Source organism: Myodes glareolus, chromosome 2 (assembly GCF_982192425.1).
Source record: "Myodes glareolus chromosome 2, mMyoGla1.1, whole genome shotgun sequence".
Classification (NCBI taxonomy): domain Eukaryota; kingdom Metazoa; phylum Chordata; class Mammalia; order Rodentia; family Cricetidae; genus Myodes; species Myodes glareolus.
Genome location: NC_142027.1, coordinates 33663800 through 33690734, shown reverse-complemented (window position 1 = coordinate 33690734; position 26935 = coordinate 33663800). Strand labels below are relative to the sequence as shown.

The window sequence follows — 26935 nt, the reverse complement described above, 5'->3', positions numbered from 1 at the left end:
CAGAATAATCTTAAAATTTGAGAATGTAAGAAACAGATATTAGTTTTGAATATTTTATTAATTTGAATCAAATGTTATTTAAATACCTGCTATATTCTCAGATGATAGTTTCTTCTTGAAATATTTAACATATAAAATATATTTTATGTTATTGTTATAAATTAATGTTTCCCAGCCTGATCACAGTTTCCCTCCCTCCTCTCCTCACAGTCTCCCCCAACATCCACTCCTTCTCCCTTCCCATCAGAAAAGTGCAGGCCTGCATGTGTATCAGTCAGCCATGGCATATCAACTTACAGCAAGACAAGTCATTTCCTCTCATATTAAGGCTGGAAAAGGCAACCCACTAACAGCAAAAGGTCCAGCAAACAGGTAACAGAGCCAGAGACAGTCTCTGCTCCCTCTGTTAGGAGTATCACAAGAAGAACAAGCTACACAACTATAACATGTGTGCATTTTTAAGTGTATTGTGGAGGAGAACATATTAATCATTCATTGTTATGAGAATGACAATTCAAAATTCTTGAATTTCTCTTAAAAAATTACAACCAGTAATCAAGAAGTCTGTAGAAACCAAAACGCTATTGTATGAAGCCATCACATCAAATTGATGTGACTTTTCGGTGATATTTGTTGACTAGGACCTGGGTACGTGATGAGATTTTAATTTTTGAATATTAATATGATTTCATCAAAACTGTTATCTTTCCATAATTTTATTGTCAACTTAGCTTGAGCATTTTAAAGGAGCATTTTATCCTTTATATTAAATTCATAGTAATTTGTTTGAATAACACGTGATTATATCATAATATATTTAAAATTAAGGTATGTTGTATGTTGAAAAAATAAAATTAAATATCTCTTTCTTGAGTTGAAAAATGTTTTGTTTAATCAGGCTATGAAATATCCAATTATATGCTAAGGCTTATATATACATTTAAAATCATGTCTTTTGAATATATTATGCAATGTTTTACTATATAGCACTTTAACCTGGCTGTATAAATTAGATATGAAGGATGAGTTGTCTCATGTATTTGTCCATTATAACTTCTGTGGGTAGAGGCATTCTCAGAATTTGTGAAGACCTCATTATACTATACTATCCAGGTATACTTAGCCCCAGCACTTTATTGCTTATAGTCTTCTCTACCTTAGTTAATGGAAAATGGCATGCCTTTGGGGTACGTATCATTTTATACTGGCCAAAATACCAGGGAAGTAATTGACTTTTTTCTTTCTCTGTATTCATTTACTATTCTGCAATAAATTCTAATTGGCTATCCATTCACACCAAATGGAGCTTCATCTCACCAAATCCACAGTAGCATGTGATTGAAAGTCATCAATAAACCATCCCTACCTTCCCTCTCTCTTTTTCTTCTTCTTCCTCTCTCCCTTCCTCCCCCCTCCGTGCATGCATATGTGCATGTGTGTGTGTGCATGCATGTGAATATGTATATAAGCAAATGAAATCTTTTCCAGCTCCAAACAACACAGCAACACAGCGACTCAAATTTCTCTCTCAATTCATAAGCAGACCACGACTCTCCTTTGCTGCCATGCTGCACCAGAGCAAAGACAGTGCCCATATGATAACTGAGACACTGGTCTGGCAGTATCTATCATTTCATCTCCTCCCACCGTGCTTGACTTTCTTTTTTTTTCCCCTATAGTGCCTCCCTGAGCTTCACACTACCAGACTTCCTGCATCCTAATCATGCCAAGTCTGCTCTTGCCTCTGGAACTTTCATTGCCTTGTTTTTTTGCCCTGTAAAAACTGTTAAAGTTTCAATGAGGAAAAAAGAGCTCTGAATGAAAAGATAAACATTCTGCTTTAAAATGATAGAGACAAACGCCCTTATACAGCGCGAGCATTTTTGGAGATAGGACTGATCATCTGTATTATGTTCCTGTGTTGCACATAAGAAGGATGTGTGGAAGCATACTGCTTGAAATTCAGCTACAATATTGAGTTAGCTGCAAAACCCCACTTCTTAGTAAACACAAGTAAATACACTGACATTTTCAAAGTGTATCTGATACATCTCAATAATTAATTCTTAAGTCAAGGAAGAGTCAGGAAATCAGATGAAGATCACAGTAGGGTGAAAATTGCTGGTAGGAAGGGAAAAACAAGTCAGCAATAGATAGAAACTTTCTAAGCTGAATAAAAGGTTAGTGGGATACCACTGGGAACAGAGATGAAACTTCCAGGTTTTTAATTATTGTTATTTACATAAACCACCAGAGGACTGAAAAATAATCAGTCCGTAACTTTGCAGAAATAGGTATATGTGAAAAAGAGAATTTCATTTGCATTATAGAAAGAACTGGATTAATGAAATACTTATATAATAGGCAGTCTGATGGAAATAATTTCAGAAAAATATCATCTTTTAACTAAAATAACTTGTAAAAAATAGGTAGTGGGTAGGAATTGAAGAAGTGTTCTAGCCGGGCATGGTGGCCCAAATAGGTATACATTGCAAGAACAGCTTCAGAAAATATGCTGTAATATGCTCCATTGGGAAGGTTGATATTCATTTATCTTCATAAGGAAGACTATTGCAAGATTGCTAAGTGAGTCAATAAAATTCTAATTGTAAGTGACTAGTTTTTTAGTATGGAAAAATACATTTTTTTTGTATAGGATATCTAAGACATACAGAAGAGTAATTATAATAAATTAATACCATTATAATGGATCTGTTTGCAAAAACATGTTTCCTGAGGCTTCTGGTTATGCTTTAGATTTGTTTATGTATTATTACTCTCAGTAAAGTCATAATTAAAAATAATATGATAAAGTTTAAAATTGAAGTGGTGAAAGGTTAGTGAAAACTTTCAATTTAATTTACCACTTGCCTTGTGTTTGATTTTAATGTGCTTTCAGGTGATCATGGCTGAGGAGATGACAACATCCTGATCACTGTCATTACTGACCTATGTAGAATATTTTTTGTCATAACTTTTGATATCAGGTCTATAGAAAGGTTAATGTATGCAGAAAGAGATAGCTGCAAAAAATCTATAGCATGCTTTATGAGGTGAAATCTACTCGCTTGAATGTAAAAGATGATCGTTGCAGGCAAATGCCTGTAACTTGACATAGGAACCACATTCCCAGTGCTAATCCTAGTAAATGTTCACAGACTCCAAGAGGGCAAGTACAATGATACAATATACCAAGAGACTGATTTTAAATCACACATATGACAATGGGTATTCTTATATTATGCAATTCAGAAATATGAAGTGAAAATTCTAGATACCGCTAAGAGAATCAAATGCAGTTGCTTGACTTCTGCTTAGTGAAGATATTTAATATACATGGAACTTATGACCTTCAAATATTTCAATGACAATAATTAAACTATTTGCTTAGATTAACAAATTTACTATGTTTTTTCTATGTTTAGTATATGTTATAGAAATTAAAATGAATTGTGTCCTTTGATCTCAATTTTTTCTTCAGAGAATGAAAGAGAAAAATAACAACCAATGAAAGAGAAGCATAGATATTTGATTTTTAATCTGAAGTTATATAACATAGTAGTAGTACAGGTAGGGAATTTTCTATATGTAGCATAGCTTCTTATTTAGTAATGAAAGGCAAAAGTCATTCTATTTTTGTTTTTCTCTTGGGGAGAAATAAATCCCCTAGGACAGGAACAAGTGACATGCCCTAATGCATGTTGCAATTACACAGAGGTTTCAGAAACAAACACGGCCACTGTTGGTAAAGATAAATCTTGTTATGCTGAAATATAAGATGACATCAAAACTATTGAAGATGTGCAAGTCAAATGAGTATAAAATTGTCAAGGACACTGAACATCCCGATAACTGTGCCCCATTAAAGTTCATAGAATGATTCTCTTCAAGCACATGAGAAAAACCGGGATCTCAGGATGTGAACTCTTGAGAGGTCCTTGGGAACAGAAATGTCTGTCCATTAAGACAAAGAACAAAGATAATGCCTGTCTAGACAAGAATGCCCAATGCTTATTTGGACTGATGAGGAAAAAGATGCTAGATAAAAAAGGGTATAGAGCTGAGTTTTAAACAAAGAAACTGTTTTAAATGGAAACTTATTGGCACTGATGTGAGGAATCAATTTGAGGGAAAGAAGTCAGAGACGGAAGCAGAGAAAAATGTAGAGTTCATTAAAATTCAAGAAAAAAGAAAAGTTAGATCTAAGTTTCTTGATGGAAGTGTTACAATGGGGTTCTTTGGGCAAGAGAAAGAACAGTGAATTGTGGTGGATAATATAGGGACATGGAACTCTGACTTTAGTATGAGAACTCATCCAGTAATTTGAAAACCTGAGTGCTCTGGTGGCAAACAGCAGACTTCCAAGGAGAGGATGAGTAGTGCCTCAGGTTCTTTACAGCCAAAGAAAAACAGGAGGATAAGGAACAGGAGGAAGAGAACAATTATGTTGGCGATCAATATATAGTAAAAGCTAAAGCCCCAGACTAGAAAAATTGAGTCATTATACACTTTAGATCAAGATAACTGGTCACTTAAACAAGGCTTTGAAATTAATGTTGAAAAATGCAAGTCATTTCATCCACGTACTAAAACTAAAAGTTCATTATATTATTAATGCAATATTATATTGATGTATTATTGAAGCTATCAGGCTGAGTTTCATTATGGTGCTCACTAGGGTAAAATATATCAGTGAAAAATATATGAATTTGTTTTGCTATTCAAGATTAAGCTATTCCATGATATAAAATGAATGTAAAAGCTTATTATATTTACAGATATCAAAAGACTACATAGACTTTTTAACAAATTCCTTTGGAAATGAGATGTTATCAACAAATGTATACTTGTAATTAATGGTGTTCCTTTAGGTATTGAGCCCTGATATCAGTTATATTTGTCTATTTTATCTCATATAACAATGTAATTCATAATGCATTTGTTTCTGATGCAAAACTAGCTGAAGATGCTAAATCATTTTCCCAGAAAACTGTTCAATACTGCTCTTCATATCTGTCCTTTGATTATTAATCTCAGCAACTCAAGGAAAAGCGGATATTGTAATAAGTACTGACTGGAGTATGATATGTCACACTACTGGATCAAAAAAATCCATATTTTAATATTCTTGTTACATGACTTCTCTTTTTCCTTTGTAAAAGTGCCAATAGAAGATTATACCTCACACTTTATCTGATATTTTATAATATTTAAGCAATTATTAATTTTTTTCAAGTTTTTTTTACTGGTTAATGCTTTGACATAACAATTATAAGGTGTATTGTTTCTAAAATAAAAGTTCTGTCTAATAATGCATTCATTTCAATGAATTTAACTTGGATTTTATGCAAATTTTCAATAATTGCATCATTTCTTTCTTTTGCAGGTAATTTATTTTTATTTTAAAAATATATCCTGATTGCAATATACTTATTAATATATATATATTTACACAATATATATGAGATTCTTATAGTCAGACAACTTTAAAAGAAAAGAAATTATGGTAAATTTATCTAAATCCTACCAATACAGATGTATTTGAGTGTTTATCTCCTTGCCACTTTAAAAATTATTATCTTACTCAAATCTACCATAAAAGATAATTAGTAGAGAAGAAAATTTTCCACAACCAAATCATCATTATTCTGATTGTTCAATATTTACTGAAGCATGTAAATGAGAACAGGTCAAAATTTAATAGCACAATATAAACCTAATAACGCACCCTTCACTTTTTTATGCCTTAAAACCTTTCTGATAGAAGACTCAATGGACAGTAACAGTTATTCTTATTACTCTGAAATGATTTTATACAAAACCTTAACACACACTATTTTTGGTGGATTATAAACATATATTCCTGTGGAAGTTGCATCCACCTTTTTTTTATCTAAATGATTGAGTCTTGTAACATGACGGGGGCCGGCTTGTTGGGGTATCTGTCCCACCCAGTACCCCAAAGCCGGCAACTCCCAAGGAAAATCACACACAGGATTCCATAAGATTATAAACTGATTGGCCCATTGGGTCAGGCTTCTTATTAGTCCTTGTAACTTATATTAATCCATTATCATTATCTATGTTAGCCATAATGGCTCAGTACCTTTTCCAGGGGGGGGCAGCTTACATGTTGCTTCTTCAGTGATCTGCGCAGGAGTGGCCTAGGGAGTTTCTTCCTCCCTAGCCTTATCCTTTTCTCATTGCCCCGCCTCTACTTCCTGTCTGGTTGACCCGCCTATACTTCCTGCCTGGCCAATCAGCGTTTTATTAAAATACATGATTGACAGAATACAGACAATTTTCCCACACCATTTCCCTCTTTTTTTTTTTTTTAAACAAAGGAAAATACCCATAGTCCATTTGTTGGGAATGTGGGCGTAGTTTTTCAGGTTACTTCCTGCTGGTTGGGGGCGCTGATAATCTTATGGGGACCTAAAGAAAATTTAGGGTTATAATCAAGTCCTGTCTGGAGTATCCTGTGAGTCTCGATCATCTCAGGCGACAGTCTTGAATCTGTTTTGGATGTAGAATTTAGACATCTGGGCCATCTGTTCCTGTCAGAGATTTTTCAGGTGGCCTCCCTTGATCAAAATTGATTTTTCTTAATTCAGAATGAATCCATAGCCTCTCATTTTCTGTGGAAACAAAAGCAAAATCTCTTCTCCAAAGTAACATACCTTTTGACTTCAGGTTTGAAGCCAAGTTATTTTCAAAATGTCTATCTTGGATTAATTCTGCAGCATTTATAAACAAAAGTCTTTTAGCAGCTGTTTCACCTTCCTCAGCATTCAAACAATTTAAAGAGAGCATAATAGCATACAGTATCAAGATTCTCTGAGTATTTTTCATCTTTATGTAGCTTTATTTCAACCTCTATTTCTTTTATTTTTACTTTTAACTTTTTGAGACAGGTTCTCTGTGTATCTTTGTCCTGGAATAACTCTGTAGACCAGGCTGTCCTTGAATTCACAGAGATCCCTCTGTCTCTGTGTCCCCAGTGCTGGGCTCAAAGGTGTATGCTACCACACCTTGAACTCAGAGATCTGTCTATCTCTGTCTTCCAGGCATTGGGATTAAAGGCGTGTGCTACCACACCTTGAAGTCATAGAGGTCAATCTCTACCTCTGTCCCTTGAAGTCACAGAGGTCAATATGCCTCTGCCTTTCAGGCATTGGGATTAAAGGTGTGTACCACCACACCCTATTTTTCCCTTTCTTTCTTTTTTATTTTTAAAGACTTTAACCTTTAGCCTGCATATATTTTTAACATACTGTAAACCATTTAGAGGGTTTCTTTCTCTTTGAATCTCTCTTTACTGTATATCTCTCTTTTTTGACCACATGAGCCTTTAATTTACAAAGCAATACGGAAAGCCGTGGCTTTGAAGGCTAGATCCTTAACTTTCCAGCTCTGAGGAGGTGCTGGCTGTAGCCATTTTTGTTGCCACAACTCTATGGTGTTTCAAGGTCCTTGTTAGCAAGTAAGCTGGAGCATTCTGCTCACAGACCACACTCAGTAGGACTGCCTGTCTGAAAGAGTCAGAGATTGCCCTGACAGGACAGCCCAGAAAGCCGGCATTTTAAAACAGCGCAGCTTTTTTCCTGCTATTGCTGAAAACCCGAAAAGCATGCGTTCAGCTTTTCATCAACACCATTTAAGTGCTTCGCGGCAGGACCTCTTAAAAGAGCTGCAAGGTTTTGCAGCTAAAGCTGAGTCAGGAAGCCTCTCTTAGATGAGGGCACTTGCTTGCCTCTAGCAAGCAGAGCAGACCCGAGAAATTGCTGCTACCAAGAAACCATGCATAATGCTGTTATTTTGTTCTAGAATTACTTCCCAAGCTGTCTCAGGCTTTATGTGGATACAGTTGTCCACACGTTGGTGCCATTTGTAGCATGAGGGCCAGCTTGTTGGGGTTTCCGTCCCGCCCGGTACCCCAACAGCCGGCAAATCCCAAAGAGAAATTACACACAGGACTCCATAAGGTTATAAACTGATTGGCCCATTAGGTCAGGCTTCTTGTTAACTCTTATAACTTATGTTACCCCATTATCCTTATCTATGTTAGCACATGGCTCCGTACCTTTCTCAGCTGGGCAGGTTACATGCTGCCTCTTCAGTGATCTGCACAGGAGTGGCCGAGGGAGTTTCTTCCTCCCTAGCCTTATCCTATTCTCATTGCCCCGCCTCTACTTCCTGTCTGGTTGACCCGCCTATACTTCCTGCCTGGCCAATCAGCGTTTTATTAAAATACATGATTGACAGAATACAGACAATTCTCCCACACCAGAGTCTCATATGTCCATTAAGGTTTTTTAATTTAATTACAAAATACATCATCTAGTCTTTACTTTTTACTAAGGCCTAAATTCAAAAATTATTTGGGAAACTAAAAGATAATAATTATATGTGAGTCATATATTATGTCACAAATATATTTCCTGTGGTTGTAAAATAGAATGACTATGGCTTTCAAATAGGGTCCTTTTGGTATAAATTAGGCTTCAAGTTATATAGTTCCTTCTGGTTTATTTTGAGGATTGTCCTAAAAATAACAAAAATTTATTTTATTAACTTGAATTTTCAAATCTTTCTGCAGTATTTATAAGACAATATAAAAAATAGTGAAAGTATGAGGAAGAAAAATATGCTCATTGAATCAAACATGGAAAATGTTCATTAAGTGCCTGTTTATTTAATACATATTGATTCATATTGCAGAAATGCCCTTTGTTTATGTGAACCATGAGAAATGATGGATTAAATAGCATTCGAACAACAGAAATGGCCAAGTCATTTTCAACACTACCCAAAGCCTGTAATGAGTTTTAAATTTTGTTACATTAGTTATAGTTAACCTAAATCTACATCATACTACTATTTTGTGACAAAGAAAACATTTCATTGATGAAAAATAACTTTTTTATTTGCTGAGAAGGTAATTTTGATTCTTTAAAGAACAAAAAATAAGATTGCACAGAAACATTATATGTCTCTAGGGGAAGTTATACATATATTGTCATGTGTAGACAGTTCCATGCTTTTGATTCTTTGGATATACTGTGGTAATCTTATATATTATATATTATAATTCTGAATCTATATCACAGATAGTCTACAACTTTAGTTGTGCACCCTGAAGACATGACATACTATCTCAAGATTATTTTGAATCTGGTGGAAGATAATTTCACAAAATACTTAATGATTAATAAACCCAAACTTTACACTGGTCTTATATCTGAATAACACACTTATACAAAGTAAACTCAATACCTGACAAAGATGGGCAATAAAATTGAAAATTAATCATTTTTTAATGATACATATTTGTATCACCATAATAATCTCATTCGGAATAGGTGTCAGATTAAGAGTACACAGAACTCTTTTTATCCTCCTCAGTACTAAACTTAACTAGAATGATAATTAAATATGGAGGTGTTTGAGAAATATCACCTAGGCGTATTCCTACCTTTATGAACTAGTGTGTGCCATGCTTCCCTACAACCTGAATGTAGTGTTGAAACGTCTTTATTATTTCATAGATGAAGATCAGTAGTTTAAACAACAAGTACTTTAGGAACATTTCTTGCCTTTTTAGCTAATATCAAATGTGGAATTGGTTTTAAAAAGATGTTATTTAATTTATTTTCCAAAATGGAATTCAAATTTATTTTTCTTCTATAGTATAACTTTGTATTCTTTTAAATTTTCTATTACTCTTAAAATAGCAAAAGCAAAAAATCAACAAATAATATACTTCTAGTATGACCTTGCAGTCATTCAACAGCAAGCATTCTCTTAGGTTAGTCCTGACTCTAGTTGATTCCTGCTTATGCACCATATGGTCTCTCCTTGAGTAAACCTGAGGTTTGGAGTGAAAGGCTCGGGAGAGCTCAACCCTCCACAAAGAACTCAGCTAAAAAACACCAAGAGTAGAAGAAATAATGCCATTATACTTTTTTTAAAAAAAAAAGATTAATTTTATCTCATTGTCAAAAGTGTCCCAGTCTGTCAGCTTTGCTCTATGACTTTGAGTCTATATGACAGAACATCATGTTTGTGAGAGTCAAGGGTAACCCCATAATGGTGACTGAGAAAGACAAACACACACACAGAAGAGAGGAGCAATGACTAGCCTCATTTTTAAGGGTTTTCTTCCTCACTTCTACTCTTTTCCTTGGTCTCTCATTCTAAAGGTGGTGCGGGAGAATTGTCTATATTCTGTCAATCATGTTTTAAATAAATGCTGATTGGCCAGGCAGGAGGTGTAGGCAGGGAAACCAGACAAGAAATGAAAATAATGCAAGGAGAGCAGGAGAATTCTGGGGAGGAGGAAGTTGATTCTTCCCACTCCTGCCCAGACCACCGAAGCTGCAGGATATGAACTGCCCCACTGAAAAAGCCACGTGGCTAACATAGATCAGAAAAAGGGGTTAATCAAGATGTGAGAGTTAGCCAATAAGAGGCTAGACAGCTCTGATAATGGGCCAATCAGCTTTACAACTTAAAGAAATCTCTATGTGATTTTCTTGGGGCTTGCTGGCTGTGGGGTACCGGGCGAGATAGATACCCCAAACAAGCAGGCCCTTTTCATGTTACATAAAGTTGGATGACATATCTGTGATTCTATAGACTAGTGACTAGTACTCCATACAATGGCTCTGGAGAAGCATTTGATACCCAGCCATACTATCTCCTGAATAAACCTTCCTCCATTATTCTTTGACAGGTTTCAGTTATTAGTCCTCGAAATTGAATCTCATTGTATCTTTGTGACACTGTTTTAGCGCTGTTAAATTATTTTTTATGGATAATTTATGACTAATCACTAGGCTTCCCCCAAAATTATCACCATTAAATCCAATGGTGAATTCTTCATTTTCATTTATTGCACACCAAAGAGAGTTTCTTACTTAATGGAGGATCATTTGCCCTTTTAGAAAATGCTTTCTTTGTTTGCTTTACAGTTCTTTTACATCTCTTTGCTAGCATTTTCTCATCTGCTAACTTCATGGTATACCTAAGAACGTAATCAAGAGCTTTTTTGTCTTTTTCTCAAGCTTTGCTTATTCATTTGAAGAGCTTTTTATTCTTGTTGTTGTGGGATATAAATTGCTATCATTTAGAATTTGTGGAATTTCCATATTTTATCATAAACTGACAAAAATTTATAGGTCAGTAGTTCAATATAAAGTCACCAATTTAAAAAATACATTAGCCATCCTATTAATACTAAGGGTATTTAATAAGAAAAAGCATAAAAAGTATTTCATGATTATAAAGTCCACCATATGGAGTCTTTGACAGGGTCACAGTTCAGAGGTCACATTTTTTCAACACCGAGCTTAAGGCTCTTGTCTCAGTAATTATGCGACATTTATTTCTGCCCAGATATCCATTAAATGTTTAAGGGAATTTTCATGCATTCTTTCCCACCAATATAAATCTGTAAAGCAAACAACATTGATAATATTATCTCTATTTTACAGATGACTGAAGAGGAGTAAATAAAAGATAAAATACTAGAAGCCAGGCAGAATAATGTTCTCCATAGCTTAAAACAATGTGCTTCACTAGTGAGAAAAATATTATTGTGCCTTGGAAAATTATTGCTCCTAAAATATTTAAGCAGTGCCATGTCAAATTTAAGGTATAAAGTAGCACTTATTTTTAGTATGCTTAAAATTTTGAGCTTATAACATTTGTTTTGAATTTGTTGCTAAAATCTCCAACTAATTCCTGCAGACAGATCATTGTGTCCTCCTCATCATAGACTACTCCTGCTTGGAAACTTACAAACCAAACAAAGCATGGGTTTTTAATGACAATATTTCTAAACTCGCATGCAATAGCTGCAGCTTAAGGGCTATAGGATTTTATTAAATAAGCATAATATTCTTTTATTAGCATAATAGAATTACACAAACTGGCTGAAATTGAATAGAAGCAGACCATGTCTTTTATGTTGGGACCTATATAGACTACATGAAAAGGTTTCATAATTATTTGTTTATGGTTTACAGGAGACTATAAAGTACAAAAGCTTAAACTAACTTATAATTGCCATACAAAGTTGTGCCCTAGTTTGTGTCACAATTGATTTCTTCATCCACCGTACAGGGAAGCTCATGCCTGATTTTATATTCAAGAAGACAGAAAGGATGAGGAATTACAGCTCCATTAACTTCTGTAAAATATAATATTGTTTTAGACTTGCAAATGGAATGACTACCTGGAGGGCTCCATCTTTCAGGAGCCAGACTAATTTGTATTGAGCAACATGAACAGTACAGTTACACAACAGAAATAAATGAGAAACACCAGAATAGAAGTACATGTCAACATCTCCACACAGCAAGAAATCAAAACAAACTAAACTGAATGAAGCTGCACTCTAGAATCAATTAGATTTGTCTATTTTTTGCCCATTTAGTCACCTAAGATTATTTTTTTATGTGTATACTCTTTTGATGCTCTGAACATGGCATATCATATTATCTATGCTTGAAGTGTATCTAGAAAATTCAACATCTAATTGTAACAAACTAAACTGAATGAAGCTGCACTTTAGAATAAACAAGATTTGTCTATTTTTTGTCTATTTAGTCACCTAAGATTAATTTTTCATGTGTATAGTCTTTTGATGCTCTGAACTTGGCATATCATATTATCTATGCTTGAAGTGTATCTAGAAAATTCATCATCTAATTGTAAAATTACCTTATTAATTTTCCAATATAATTATCAGAAAGTAAATGAATGAGACATGTAGAAAACAGAATAAAGCCAGAATTATAAATATAAAATACAGGGGAGAGTTAGAGAGATTGCTAAGTTGTTAAGAGAACTTGCTATTTTACCAGAGGACCCCAATTTGATTCTGAGCAGTCACAGAGTAACTCAAAAATACATATAATTCCAGTTTCAGGGGTTCTTAAATCATCTTCTCTTTTTCTGGACATCAGGTATGCATGTGGTGCACAGAAATTCATGTAGGCAATGCACCCATGCACACAGAAGCAAACTCTCAAATTAAAGACAACAACAAATGTACATTGAAAATATGTTCTCTGTAACTGTTGCATTTAAGCAGTTGTGTTAATCAATCCATGCTCACTTTGAGCTCTACTCCTACCTGAGTAAATCTAGACCTACATTTATACTAAATAATATTTAGAAAAACTGAAGTGAGAATTAGCATTGTCGCATTAGAATTTTTAGCAGATTAGAACTTGATGTCTATAGTTAGCTCGTCTTGTTTGACATCTTTGTTCTGTCTCAATCTTTTGCAACCTTAGGCAATTATTTTAAGTCTTTGTTCTTACTTTTAACAGTTTAAAGGAAGAAGAATCCACCTATCTCAGAATGTTTTTATGAGATTTGACTTAGAAAACAAAGACAAAATCTTTAATGCAAGATCCACACTATGCTCCAAGAAGGATTAGTTTCTTAAATTATTATTCTCAGATTTTTAATTGATGACATATTATTTAGTATCAGATTATATCCTCATAAAATTCATTTCTCTATTGTGTATAGCACTCTCTTTAATAAATATCTTAGAGCAGTAAGGTTACCTGGGATGTACATAAGGAAAATTGTCTTGTAGAAAGACACACTTCAATATCACTTACAACCTTGGTGGTTGTAAATCACAGTAAGATAAGATGTTTTACCATTCTATTACATGTGTTTACCTACTTCATTTGCTTCTCTAGCTCAGCCTTTTATGGGTAAATAAACACAAGCTTCAAAAGTTGTTTATTGATTAGTTATTTTGGTGAAGGTTTTGAAACTGTAGAGGAGATCATTTAAGTTAAAATTAAGCATGGATTTATAGAAGTACTTAAATTTTGTTCTGCCTTCTATTTTTCAATTGTCCTTTCACTGATAATGAAAAACAAGTTAATTTTATATTTTAAGTGTCATATCAACTATTTAATAATAATAATAATAATACTCATTTTTCTTTGATTTGAGTTAAAATTAACTTTATCTGTGATATTTATACAATTTAACCTTAGATATAAAAATAAGAAAGATAGACTGCTTACTTAGTGGATTATTGACATTATATGTTCAGGAGTCATCTCAGTTTATAATGATGATAACATTATGAGTGTCATTGTGACCATGAAATTCAGCTGATACTCAAAAACATTTTTAAGCATGTCTTCAACTGTTTCATATTTGTTTGTTCCTATCAGAGATGCCATCTGAAGAGTGATAGTTATATAACAGAAATAAATAAAATTTATTAAGAGGTTGTACAATTTTCCATATTAATCTCTTTCAGTAGGTAGACCAATCTAATTTTGAATCTGACTATAGTGAAAAGCTTGAAAAATTGCCAGGTCATCACATATTGCTAAAACAGGGTTCAGCCTGTGTCTGTCTTGAAAATAAAAGTCTTAACCTGCACAGTCTCCTTATAACACAAAATAAAATATTTGTGTTCCACCTAAGGCAAACCATGGGAGCGGCAAAACAATGTTTTAAACTTAAAGTCTTATGTACCCTTATGTTTAACTTAAATATTATATATTGATTGCATATAATATTCAAATACACATTCAGAGACTAAGATTATGAAATTATCTTAAGTATGAGTAATCCAAAATTAAGCAAATTTAAATATAGTTGCCACTTTCCATTTCAAACAATATATACATTTTAATTTAGATAGTTGAGAACTCTGCTGTATCTCTTAATTCTTTTGGAAAATCAGAATAATTATGCTAATTTACATCTGAGCATTTTATAATGACAATATGATTCTAAGAGTTATAGCATCTGCTTTGAAAACAATACCTAAATACTGTTGTGCTAGAAATGGCATAAAATCTTTTCTATTTTTGCCCAAGTTTGAATAGAAAAAAAGAAATGAAAATTAGAGAGTAAAATACTTTTTCTATATTCAGATTATTAAAATTATAATATTATAAAACAATATTAATTTAAGATAAATTTGCTCTAATTTGTATAATTCAATAATAAGATGAAACGTATTTTACACAAATTCATTTTGAGAATTCTCCAGAATGCTCTTTCTCTATCTTCCTAAGTGGCAAAGCATTGATGATCCTATTTAAAATTCAGTATGATATACAAATGCAGAGTAGACTGCACTGGGTTGAGAATTAAGCAGGAAACTAGTTAAAAACAACTCCAGGCAAGCTCAGAGGAATGAATGTTTTGAAGACAAGAGATTCACATAAAAGCTACTGTGGGGACAGAATCAGGACAATTTGATAACTAAGTGCCTATAAGTGCCATGAGGGCTGTAGGGGAGGGGAAGTGAAAGGCATTTTAAGATGCTCTTGCTATAAGAAGCTGTGGTGAATCCAATTTTGCAGGATAAAATAAAAAAAATAGTTTTTACTATTATAATGAAAAGACTTTACAAGGAGATAGTGATAACTATTGAACCAGAGACTATTAGTGTAAAAAACTTTAAAAACAGTGATTATATTAATTAGTACCCATGGATATAAAAAAGAGAAACTTTTCTAGAAAACTTAAATAGACCAGTCATGTCACCATCTCCAAAACAGAAAGAAAATACAGCTTCAGAAATGCGTTAGGTAGGGTCCAAGATGTAATGCTGTTAGTGTTTCCTCAGCTTCTGACACCAAAACTTCCTGCTTCAACAGTTTGTGTTTTCTCAGGCTTTTCTTATTTAATGAGCACAAAAACATTATGATAATGGAAAGCAAAGAGAATCGAGCACTGAGGCTCTTAAGTTTCATATCGTCTGCTGTTTGTCGCTTTGCTTCTGTTCACAGTTGTTTCTTTTCTCTCCTCTCTCTCTCTCTCTCTCTCTCTCTCTCTCTCTGCATGTATGTTCATGTGTGTATTCTAGCTTGAAACAAGTTCATAAGTATAGATGTATGTATGTGTGAGTGTTCTAGTTAGCACACCTAGTCATACGTGTTCAGGTGTGTGTTTATGTGCACATAGGACAGAGGATAGCTTTGTGTAGTTTTCCGCAGACATGTTTATCTTTGTGGAGCAATTCTGTCAGATATCTTCATTTAATGTCCATCTTTCTCTAATTTTTCTTATAGTTTAATTATTATAATAGTAAACTTTCAGGAACAAGCACAGAACACAGACAAAATCAAAAAGCATGTTCTTGCATGTTGTATGCTTCCAGGCGGCTGCTATGGGTGTTTTGCAGGCAGGAGGTCAGTGAGGCCTATCTAGTTGGCATTTTTGAAGATACCAACCTGTGTGCTGTCTTTACAAAATGTGTATCACTAGCATGCCACATACACGGAGGGGCTGCTTAAGAGTCCACTATTTTGAGTGGAAACATTTAATTCTCATTTTTTCCTCTTCTTGTCATCAGTAGTTCTCAATGTTAGATATTTTCCCATGGGGTGAAAAGGTATCCAAGTATAGGATTTTGTGTGGAAAAATAAGGGACAGACGTCAGGTACTGGCAGATTTTTTTGCTTACATTTGTGTGCATTTTTAATGTAATGCATATAAAACATTACTGCCAGCAAAATGTATATCTTTCTTAAACAATTTAGAAGTCAATTACTGTGATTCTGAGGTATAATTGATTCTAAATGTCTCATTTTGCCATTTATAATATCATTTTCATGCATAGAATGGGCATAGAACAAACTGCAGCAAGGTTCCATACAGACTTACAGAGAAGTAGAGAGGGGAGATAAACAAAGTTGTTAATGCAGAACAATAAAGAAGGAGGAGGAGGAATCACTGAACTCAGCACAGAAACGTGCCTGAATTACAGAACTCCAGCTACTGTGGAGTATAATCTACAGCTGTGTTTCTTGGTCATGTGCTTACTTTCTTACATTTAAGTTCTCTATCTTTTGTCCTATAGCTTTAGTTATTTTTGAGAACTATTAAGTCAGTAAATACTTGATTAATCCAACAGGATTGTTGATAATGTATCAATGATTGTCCCCATCATTCCATTTCCTGTTGGAGAATCTTCAACTTTATTTTTCTGAATTCCTAGACAAACATGCAGTGTGCAGTTAAAAATGACCTCTTTCTTGATTACAATCCACTGTTCTCATGCCTGATTCCATAACTTTAGTTACCCTAAACTTCAGGTTATGTGCACTTCCTTTCCATCCTCGAGAACCATTTCATGTTCTACACCATTCCCGAACACCTCCAACCATAACTAACCCTCTTTATGCTTCCATGCTACTCTCCACAATTAATTATAACAATTACTATAAATTGCTTTAATTGCTCTTTGTTAAAACCATACTTTGTAATCTTTTATTATAAAATGCATTATGTTTAAAAGTTTATGAGCATAAACTCATTATCAAGCGTAACTTTTATTGGACTGTGAATATGTTTGTTGTTAATATTCACCAACCACTCAGAAAATTATGTGACTATTCCAGAAGCCACATCCAATGGGACAGGAAGCAGGCTAAGGGTTTAGGAGACAGGCTGCAATGGATTGCCTCTCATCTCTATATCCATAGGGCTCTATAAACGAATGTGTCTTCAGAATAATTGTAAAGATTTCTAGAACTTAGAGGTAAGAAGCAGCAATTATTGTTGTAAACCAGATAATTAAACTATAGCACTAGAACCCGAGTCCAAAGTTTAAACAAGCTAGCTTTAGTATTTGAGAAATAAAGGGTATTTGTTCATCTATTTTGTTTTGTTTGTTGTTGTTATGTATATATGTACTTGGAGTTGAATGAAAGGCCTGTGCTTCTAGGAAATCATCCTGGCACTGAGCTATATGCCAGCCTATACAGCATTTTAGATAGTATCAATAACTCCAGGAAACATTGAAGTGAAAAGGATAAATTTTATATTTATCACACACTATCCTACATATGTTTGGGTTCTTTCAAACTCATTAATGATTGAAAACATTAAGGCAAATTTTTGTTCTTTTGGGGAGACATTTTTGACATTGACCAAATGTATGCAACATGACATCATATTTAATATATCTTTTAGAGATAAACTAAATTTACACATAAAATGAAAGAACATCAATTAATAGAATCTCAGAGTAGAAACTATTTAATTTTTAGAACATTTGATTTTACTTTAATTCTATGAAGCTTCACCCTATTTTCTATTAATGTTATTTATGTGGTATATTTCATCTTATTCTCAATTTTATAAATAAAGCAAAAATTCATCTAAGCAAAGCACTTTAATTCATAAAATAATGTGCTAAAAAGTAACACTGCAACCACCATGCAAATACGACCATGCATCACAAACTAAATCTTTAAATAATGTATTCATGTTTGTAGAAATTTATAAAAAGACACAGAGCAAAAGAATACCCATAGAAGTGATTTCATCTTTAAAGAGACAATAGAAGAATGAGCAGAAATTGAAAAGTCACACATCATGCAGAATGGAATAAAGCTCACCTTTGACTTTACTTTTTGATGCAGCCGCTGATACCAAGGAAAGGTTGCACAAGAAGAAGAAAGAGACACATTAGATGTGAGACAGATCTCAGTTAGAAAAGCAGAGATTTTCTTATTATTAGTCAAAGTTGTGAAAGACCAAGACCATATAACAAAAACCAGAAATTTGAATGTCATTTTTTGTTAGTCCAAGATTAAAATTCCTGAATAATCTTAAGAACTCAAGAGCAAATCCCAAACAAGTCATTGAAATCTTTATAAGGAACAATCATCTTTATTCTTTAATTTTCTTAATTCATATTTTAATTAATAATCATTTAAAGAATATGTAAAAATGGCTTAAGTGTATTTAATACTATTTTAAAAACAAACACATAACCTATAAAGGGAAATTAATAAGATTGTGTAGTTTGAGTACCTTTTTTTCACCAATCATATACTCAATACATTCTGGAAACTTTTGGTTATTCATCCATGCATTGTAGGTTCAAAAACTTGAAATTACACAGCTTTAATTACTAAATTAAATACCCATGCTGCAAGAATACCTATTATTTTTTTATCCTGAGTATATGTGGCTTCAAGAACTTAAATTTGCAAAAGACAGAGACCACTATATCAATCCACAGCTAGTCAAAATGTTGAGAAAAAACAATTATAGTGTGTTCAACCTGAGTTCTTAATTCTACAAAACAATCACATTCAGTTCAGGGAATATTTCAAAACAGAAAGATTTTAAGAGACAGAATATGAGGTAGTCTTCATAAATGCAAAGATATTTCGGCAATATGGTAGCGTAAACAGGACCTGAGCAATTATAACACAAACAGACATGCTAAAACGAAAGGGAAAAACCTTATGGTGCTTCTCTTAGTTTAGGGTTTATTGCTGTGAAGACACCATGATCACGGCAACTCTTTCAAAAGAAAACATTTAATTGGACCTGCCTCCAGTTCCAAGGTTTAGTTCATTATTGTAATGGTAGGAAGCTTAGCGTCATGCAGGTAGATGGGATGCTAGAGAGGTACCTGACAGCTCTACATCTGAATTCACCAGCCATAGCATGAGACATTCAGTAACTAGGTTTGCTTGCACTGAAACCTCAAAGCACATTGCCCAGTGACACTTCCTCCAACAAAGCAACAAGTCTAACATTGCTACTCCCTATGAATCTGTGGGGTCATTTTCATTCATACTACCATAGGATCATATCCATAGAAATAAACTACAGGCAACCAAGAGCTTCTGAGAGTGGGAAAAATAATATTCCACATGTATGAAGGCACTATAGGCTGTTCAATAAAATTGATCATCCTGAAATCATATAAATGTAAGTATTATTGGCCAGGCCAAGTACGTTTTATTTATATATTTATTTGTATGTGTGTAAAAATTACAATTAATGAAGAAAAGGCCATGAATTTAAGATGGAAAAAGATGGGCAAGTCTCATGGAAGGGATAGGGATGGAAGGGAGAAATGGGGGAAAACATAATTATATATTAATTTCAAAATTTTAAAAATTATCTAATATGCTGCATTATGGTGATGATACTTAAAGAACTCAGGCAAGAGTTAAGTTGCTAGAATTTACTTTCAACAAAGCTCAGTCTACCTCTTATGATTCATCAAGTGCAGTGATTCTCAACCTGTAGGTCATGACTCCTTTGGGACTCGGATGACTCTTTTACAGGGGTCACCTAAGACCATCGGAAAACACCAATATTTACATTTTGATTAATAACAGCATCAAAGCTATGGTTATGAAGTAGAAATGAAAAATAATATTATGGTTTATGATCATGACCACATGAGGAACTGTGATAAAGGATCACAGCATTAGGTATGTTGATATCATTGCCCTAGCAAAGTCATCTAGGCAGTTGGTTGTCTTCATAACTGAGAAACCTAGAAATTCCATTACTTTAATTGATGAAATGTGAATCAGAAATGGGTGCTTTAAAAGGAGGGATGCATTTTTGCTGCCTATTAATGGTGAAGGAAGTGGCCCATACTCTAACTGGAAATACAAATTTTCAATTCAATTAACAGACCTTCAGTGAGTTTTATATCTACTACAAAGTAGAGGCTATGGCTGTTATTCCTTTGCGGTCACTTTTAGAGCTAGCCATGCCCACCCCCCAGCCACTTCTGACCTCCCTCGTTGCCATCTTTCTCTCTCTTGTGTTTGTCTCTTGTCCTGTGCCCGTGTCTTTGTTCTTCTCTATGTTTTTCTTATGTCTCTCTGTTTTCCTCTTCTTTAAGCAATAAATGTCTCCCTCTTCTTTAAATAATACTATGTCCTGTGAGCCTTTTATCCGCCGTAACCGCCCGCCTGACTCCCCCGGCCGCATGGCGCTGCCACCCTGGAGATCTTGCAGGGACCCACAGCCGTCCTTGTCAGACTAGCAGCTGCTCTGCGAGCCGCCCGGGGCATCCCATCATCATATTCTTTTTAAAGAACAATAATGGCAAAGTGTGATTTATACTTCAGTCATCATGGCATTCAGAACCAAGGAATAATTTCAAGGAAGTTTAGCTAAGTGTAAATTTATTTCCAGTTTATTTATTGTGCACCCACCTATCTTACTGAACATTTTCAGAAACATACAAAAATGAACAATTAAATTTTAAAAGTTTGAAAATCTTTGATCGAAAACTAAAGTTTTGCCTAAATATAAGCTGTTTGTTTTATAACTTTAAAGTATAACTGACTATAGAGGGCATGAATGGTCAAAATATTGTGAACATTTTCAGCACAAAACTTAAAGACATGTTTTAACTACCAATAAATTTCCTGTCATTTTCACTGATTTTGCTGGTACAATTTGTGGTCATTTGAATAAAATTGTCCACATAAACTCAAAGATACTGGCACTCTTGAGAGGTATTTTTTCTTAATTCTGTAGGTTTTGTTTTAAAACTTTTTATTTTATTTTTTTTTTAATTTTACACAGAACCACAGTTTCCTTCCCTCCTCTCATCCTGCCTCCCCTTACCATCCCCCTATCAACTCCAAAGAAAGGGTAAGGCCTTCCATAGGGAGTCAAGAAAGTCCGGCATATAAAGTTGAGGCAAGTTAAATCCCTTCGCCTGTATAAAGACAGAGCAAGGTATCCCAATATAGGGTATGGGCTCCAAAACGTCAGGAAATGAACTGGGGATAAATTCTGGTCCCACTGCCAGTGGCCCTACAGACTGCTCAAGCCACAGAACTGTCACTCACATTCAGAGGACCTAATTAAGTCCTTTCCAGGAGGTATGTTCTTAATGGAGTAAGTGTGGCCTAATTGGAGGAAGTATCTCACGGTTCGTGTGCCTTGAGTTTTCAAATGCTCAATCCAGACCCAGTGACACAGTGCTCTTCTGGATGGAAGCCTATTCATCCAAATGTAGAACATTCTACTGTCTCTCCAGCAGCATGTCTGCCGCCAGACTTGCCATGGTCATGATGTCTCTTCACAGCAAGAAAACCTAAACTCAAGCACAATTAATAAAGAAATTATTGATAAATTGCTTATTTATCAGTAGGGTATTCAATATTAAGCCCTGAGTTTTCTTTTTAAATAGTATAGATGAAATATTTCTGTTAATGTTCAAATACAAACCGAAATAACAAAAATCTGTTGACTACTGGTAGAGTAAGTGAATAGCATTTACAAGTCCATAGGAATATAAACATTACCTCTCCCTCTGTGTCAGATTTTTGTCTAGCCAGTGTTAAGCATTTTGAATTAGTAGCACAACATACATTTTTTTATTTCAAACTATAAATATTAAAATTTAATTTTAATTTAAAATACCCAAAAGATACATTTTTATATGTAATTTTCATAGATAAGTTTATTGTCATGTGTTAGCTTTCTGGCTCCTGTCTCTATATTTCCAGGTTAATATAAAGTTCTAACTTAGTTATTTTAATAACTACATGCTTTTGTAACTTATATGAAGCATGAGACTATTAAAAATAGGTAGTTCATAGTATTTTTATGTTAAACGCAATCATGCAATATGAAGCTTTATGAACTGATCCTTAAGTAACACAGGGACATTTAGCTTTCTTAGGATATTATCTAGGGTTGTTTTCATGTTTATCTACAGAAAAGAACTAGCAAAGACACAACCTTAAATTCATAGGATGGAGACTTAGGGAGTTTTTAGCCTTTCTTAATATTTATTCTCAATAGCAATTGGGTTTCAACTCATTGATGGAATTTTAGTTCATTTTAGAATTATGGTAACTGAAGATATCTATATCTTCTTATAGATTCTTTTATATTGCCATTAAAATTAAACTCTTGCTACTTTATTTCTTGTAAAGTTTTGCCAAAATTTCAAATGATACATTCCAATACATCAATATGTTGATTTGTTTATGAGAAGATAATTTTTACTTAAAACTCAAATCATCACTTGGGCATGAATTCAAATAAAAAAGACGCCCCAAACTCATAAATTATTGAGAAAATAATTAGTATCTACCATGAAACAACCACAGTCAATTTTTCATAAGAAATAATTGTACTCAAATTAAGAGAATAAACATTATAATAAACAAACATTCATAATTATTGGTAGAATTAAATTAGCTACATTTCTCATTACATAAAGGCAGAGAGGATTTAATTCTTAGGTTCTTGGGAAACTACAAAAATAAAATAGAAAGAAAAACAAATGCCTGTTTCTACGAGTGTTCAGGCAGCTAATACTAGACCAGCCTGGTTAGTATAATTGGAAAGAGGCCAGGCTACCAGGCTTGTTAGCCCAATTATAATTCTCCACATTTTCAATAAAAGAGGCCAAGATGACAGCAATACTGTCATAAATGTCATGTTCAATACTCGTAAGATTTTCCACTGTCAGCACAGTCCAATTATAAATCAATTGTAAAGTGCACGTTGTACACCACCCAAAAGAGACCGAAAATTATCTTAAAATGTAATTTTAGTTGTGCATAGTTAAAATGAAAAGATAGAATTAAAGGTGTTTTGACGAGGGAAAAGTTTTAGATATGACACAAAAGTTCTTCACTTTTATAACAAAGTACTAGGTTATAACTGTACCATTGCTACTGTTCATAGTAGTTTTCATATGAGTAGTTATAGTACATTTGTAAATTAAAGTTATGAGAATGCACATAATTTTAAAAGTTAAATAAAAATTGTTTTCTACATGAATCCATAAAGAAATTAAGAGTGCTAATAATAATTACTGAAGCTATGACCTCCAACATACAATATAATAATCAAAAGTAAATATGAACTCACTTTGTTATCAATTTGGTTTTTTATTCCTACTGAAAAAGGCACTTGGCTAGTATTTTATCTAATACTTGTTTAAGGAAATGATGTTTCTTTCACATCACTGAAATGATACTACAGGGATTTTTAATATGCTTGCAAGACAAGAGCAGAGAGATTAGTAAGCTTTGTGTTTTATATTTGTAATCCATAACTGCAATGTAGTCTTTCAATTATTGTATTTTCATTCATTGACAAGTTTTACTAGCAATATATGGATAACTAATTATTTTATTGATGCATTGAAAAGACCTGTTAAAGTTATCAAGGTACCACTTAATACATTGAAATAGTATGACTCATGTTCATTCAGAGCTGTTGCTAAAGAAATATTGATCCTTCTACTCTTAGCTAATGGGAATGCTATTGAAGTATTTTGATAGGTTTTTTTCTTGCATTTTAAAATTCTTCCTTCCATTTTTAAATTAATATATATATTGAGCACCATTTCTTTAAAAATACAAACATCAAAGTTAGAGTTTACTCCATGGAAGGAGTTCTATTTTCTGAATCTATTAATATTTCCTTATGTTGAATGTTCCTCTTTCCCCAATAAAACCACTTCGGCAGAAAATAAAACAAAGCCACCGGTATTGGTAGACCTTCTACAATATGATGTTTAGAAATACTTCTTTAAGATATACATTAAAGATTATAAAAATAAGTAATAATCAATGTTGCATTCATTCTCAGAGAAACACAATAAAAAGGAAATATCTAAAGCATTACAAAACTGAGAAGCAAAGGAGAAAAGCTTTGGGTGCCCCCATAAAGATTTCAATTGAAAATTTACAACCAAAACTACAAATACATTTTAAACCCACTAAGCCAGAATATTTTCATGATGTAATACAGCAATTTAAATCTATAACCAGTGACTTTTGTTTTATTTAATGAAGAAAAATGCTACAGCAAAACATAGAGGTATACGCCTATAATCCCTGTTGTCAGGGCTCTTAGTCTTGCCTGAGTTCAAGTCTATCCTTCATTACACAGACAGGCACAGTCTCAAAGATACGAAAAGTTCAAGAAAGAAGAAAAGCACAAATTTACAAATAATGAGTATTACAACTAATTTATCAAAAAGGAAATATTACACCCTATTCTCTCATTACATTAGAATTCAAATTGTATTAGGCACCTTTCTCTTTCCATATTTCTATTACTCTACCCTCTTAGCTAACATAAAGTAAAACATTTTTCTATCGCATTTACCTTTAATATGTGCTTTATATAAAATGACTTTGTCTTTAAATATAATCATTATCTGAACACTTACATTGTCTTTCTAATGCTTATTACAATCTTAAGACTTTAAAAAGCAGTACTTTAAGTAATTTCACTAAATTTTCTTTCTTTTTTATATGCAATCAATTTTATTCAACTAAATACAGATTAAAGATAAAGCATACATATTTAGAAGGAGATAGGTCAGGCATGTGAAGTGTGTATTTTTAACAACCTCTTAATACATGGTAGTAAAAATTAGTATAATTCCTTTATTATTTTTCTTTCTTAATGACAATATTTTTACAAGAAAAAAATACATTAAAATGATGTTGAAATTGTTGAGTAAAGAAATACATACAGTACACATTAGAACTTCAAGTATTTAAATATTTAATGAGGATTTAAAAAGCCACTTCAAGTTCCTCCCCCTTCCCTCCAGGTCCAGGAAGGTGAGTATCCAAACAGACTGGATCCCAAAAATCCAGTATATGCAGAGGAAACAAGTCCCAGTGTCATTGTCAATGGCTTTTCAGAAAGACTCCGGACCAGCCACATCCAGAGAATCTGGCCACATTCAGAGAATCTGGTTAGATCACGTGCTTGAACTTCCCACAGGGCAGGAAACCCTGACTACTCTTAGGGATGAAGAGGGAGGAGGAGAGGGAGTGGGGGAAGAGGGAAGGTGTTGGGAGGAGGGGCGGAAATGGAAACTTTTATAATTTAATAAACTTTAAAAAAAAACCACTTCAACAAAAAAATACACAGAAAATAATAGTATTAAGAGACCAATGTTATTTAATCCTATCTACTTCATAAATTAGACAAGACAATTGCTCTTGTACTAGTCTATACAAGAGAGAATAACATATAATATTTGTTTTTCTGTTTCTGGGTTACCTCACTCAATATTATGTTTTGTAGATCCATCCATTTGCTTGCAAATAAAAAATGTCATTATTTTTTTCTGCTGTGTATTACTCCATTGTGTAAACACACAACATTTTCCTTAGCCATTCTTTGGTTGTGGAACATTTAGGTTGCTTCAAGGTTCTGGCTATGACAAACAATGCTGCTATGAACATAATTGAGCATATGTTCTCTTGGTACGATTAAGCATCTTTTGGGTATATACCCCAAAGTGATATTGCTGGATCTTTAGGAAGGTTTTTTTTCCCCTAATTTTCTGAGAAATCACCATACTGATATCTAAAGGGGCTGTAACAATTTTCACTCCCACCAGCAATGCAGGCGTATTCTCTTTCCCCACATCCTCTCCAGCATAAACTGTCATCAGTGTTTTTGGTCTTGGCCATTCTTATTCATAAGTGGCTTTTAGACATAAAGCAAAGAAAACCAGCCTACAAATTACAATTCCATAGAACCTAGACAACAATGAAGAACCTAAGAGAGACATACATGGATCTAATCTACATGGGAAGCAGAAAAACACAAGATCCTCTGAGTAAATTGGGGGAACATGGGGACCATTGAAGAGGATTAAAGGGGAGAGGAGAGGAAAGTAGGGTAAAGGGGAGGGGAGAGGAAGGGAAGGAAGCAGACAAAAATGTATAGCTCAATAAAATTAATAAAAAAAGAAAAAAATGAGTAAGAATAGGAGACACACTATGCCTTCTTACAGAACAGTAGAATTAATTTTTATTTGATTATGTTTCAAAATAATCGAACCTGGGATTAGGGTTTGGTGAGAAATAGCCAGGGCAGGCTCATATATTTCAACACTTGGCCCCTTCTTCTGTTTGGGAAGCTGTAGCACATTCAAGAGCTTAGGTGTGCTCTACAAAAATGGTGAGATCTGTTTCTGGTTCTGCCTTTGCTCCGTTGCCCGTTTATAGCAATGATCTAGTCAGCATTATCTACCGCCTTCTAGACAGGCCAGACTGAAAGTAGCATTCTCACTTAGACTCTGCCCTCTTAAGTGTAAGTCAGAAATATGCTCAACCGTTATACTGTGTCTCTCATGCTACAGTGACTAGTAGAT

At 33.7% G+C, this 26935-nt stretch overlaps 1 protein-coding gene across 3 annotated transcripts in view; it reads right to left on the bottom strand.

The window, feature by feature from the left end:
- Cadm2 (cell adhesion molecule 2) overlaps positions 1-26935 on the bottom strand; it is a 947889-nt gene that overhangs the window by 279088 nt on the left and 641866 nt on the right. For 2 of the 3 annotated variants that reach the window (XM_087899672.1, XM_087899675.1), the window contains exon 2: positions 18408-18434. The exons of the other annotated variant lie outside the window; for it this stretch is intronic. In XM_087899672.1, the coding sequence (XP_087755798.1) occupies positions 18408-18434 (27 nt within the window). The remainder of the gene's footprint in view (positions 1-18407; positions 18435-26935) is intronic. 3 annotated transcript variants of the gene reach the window in all.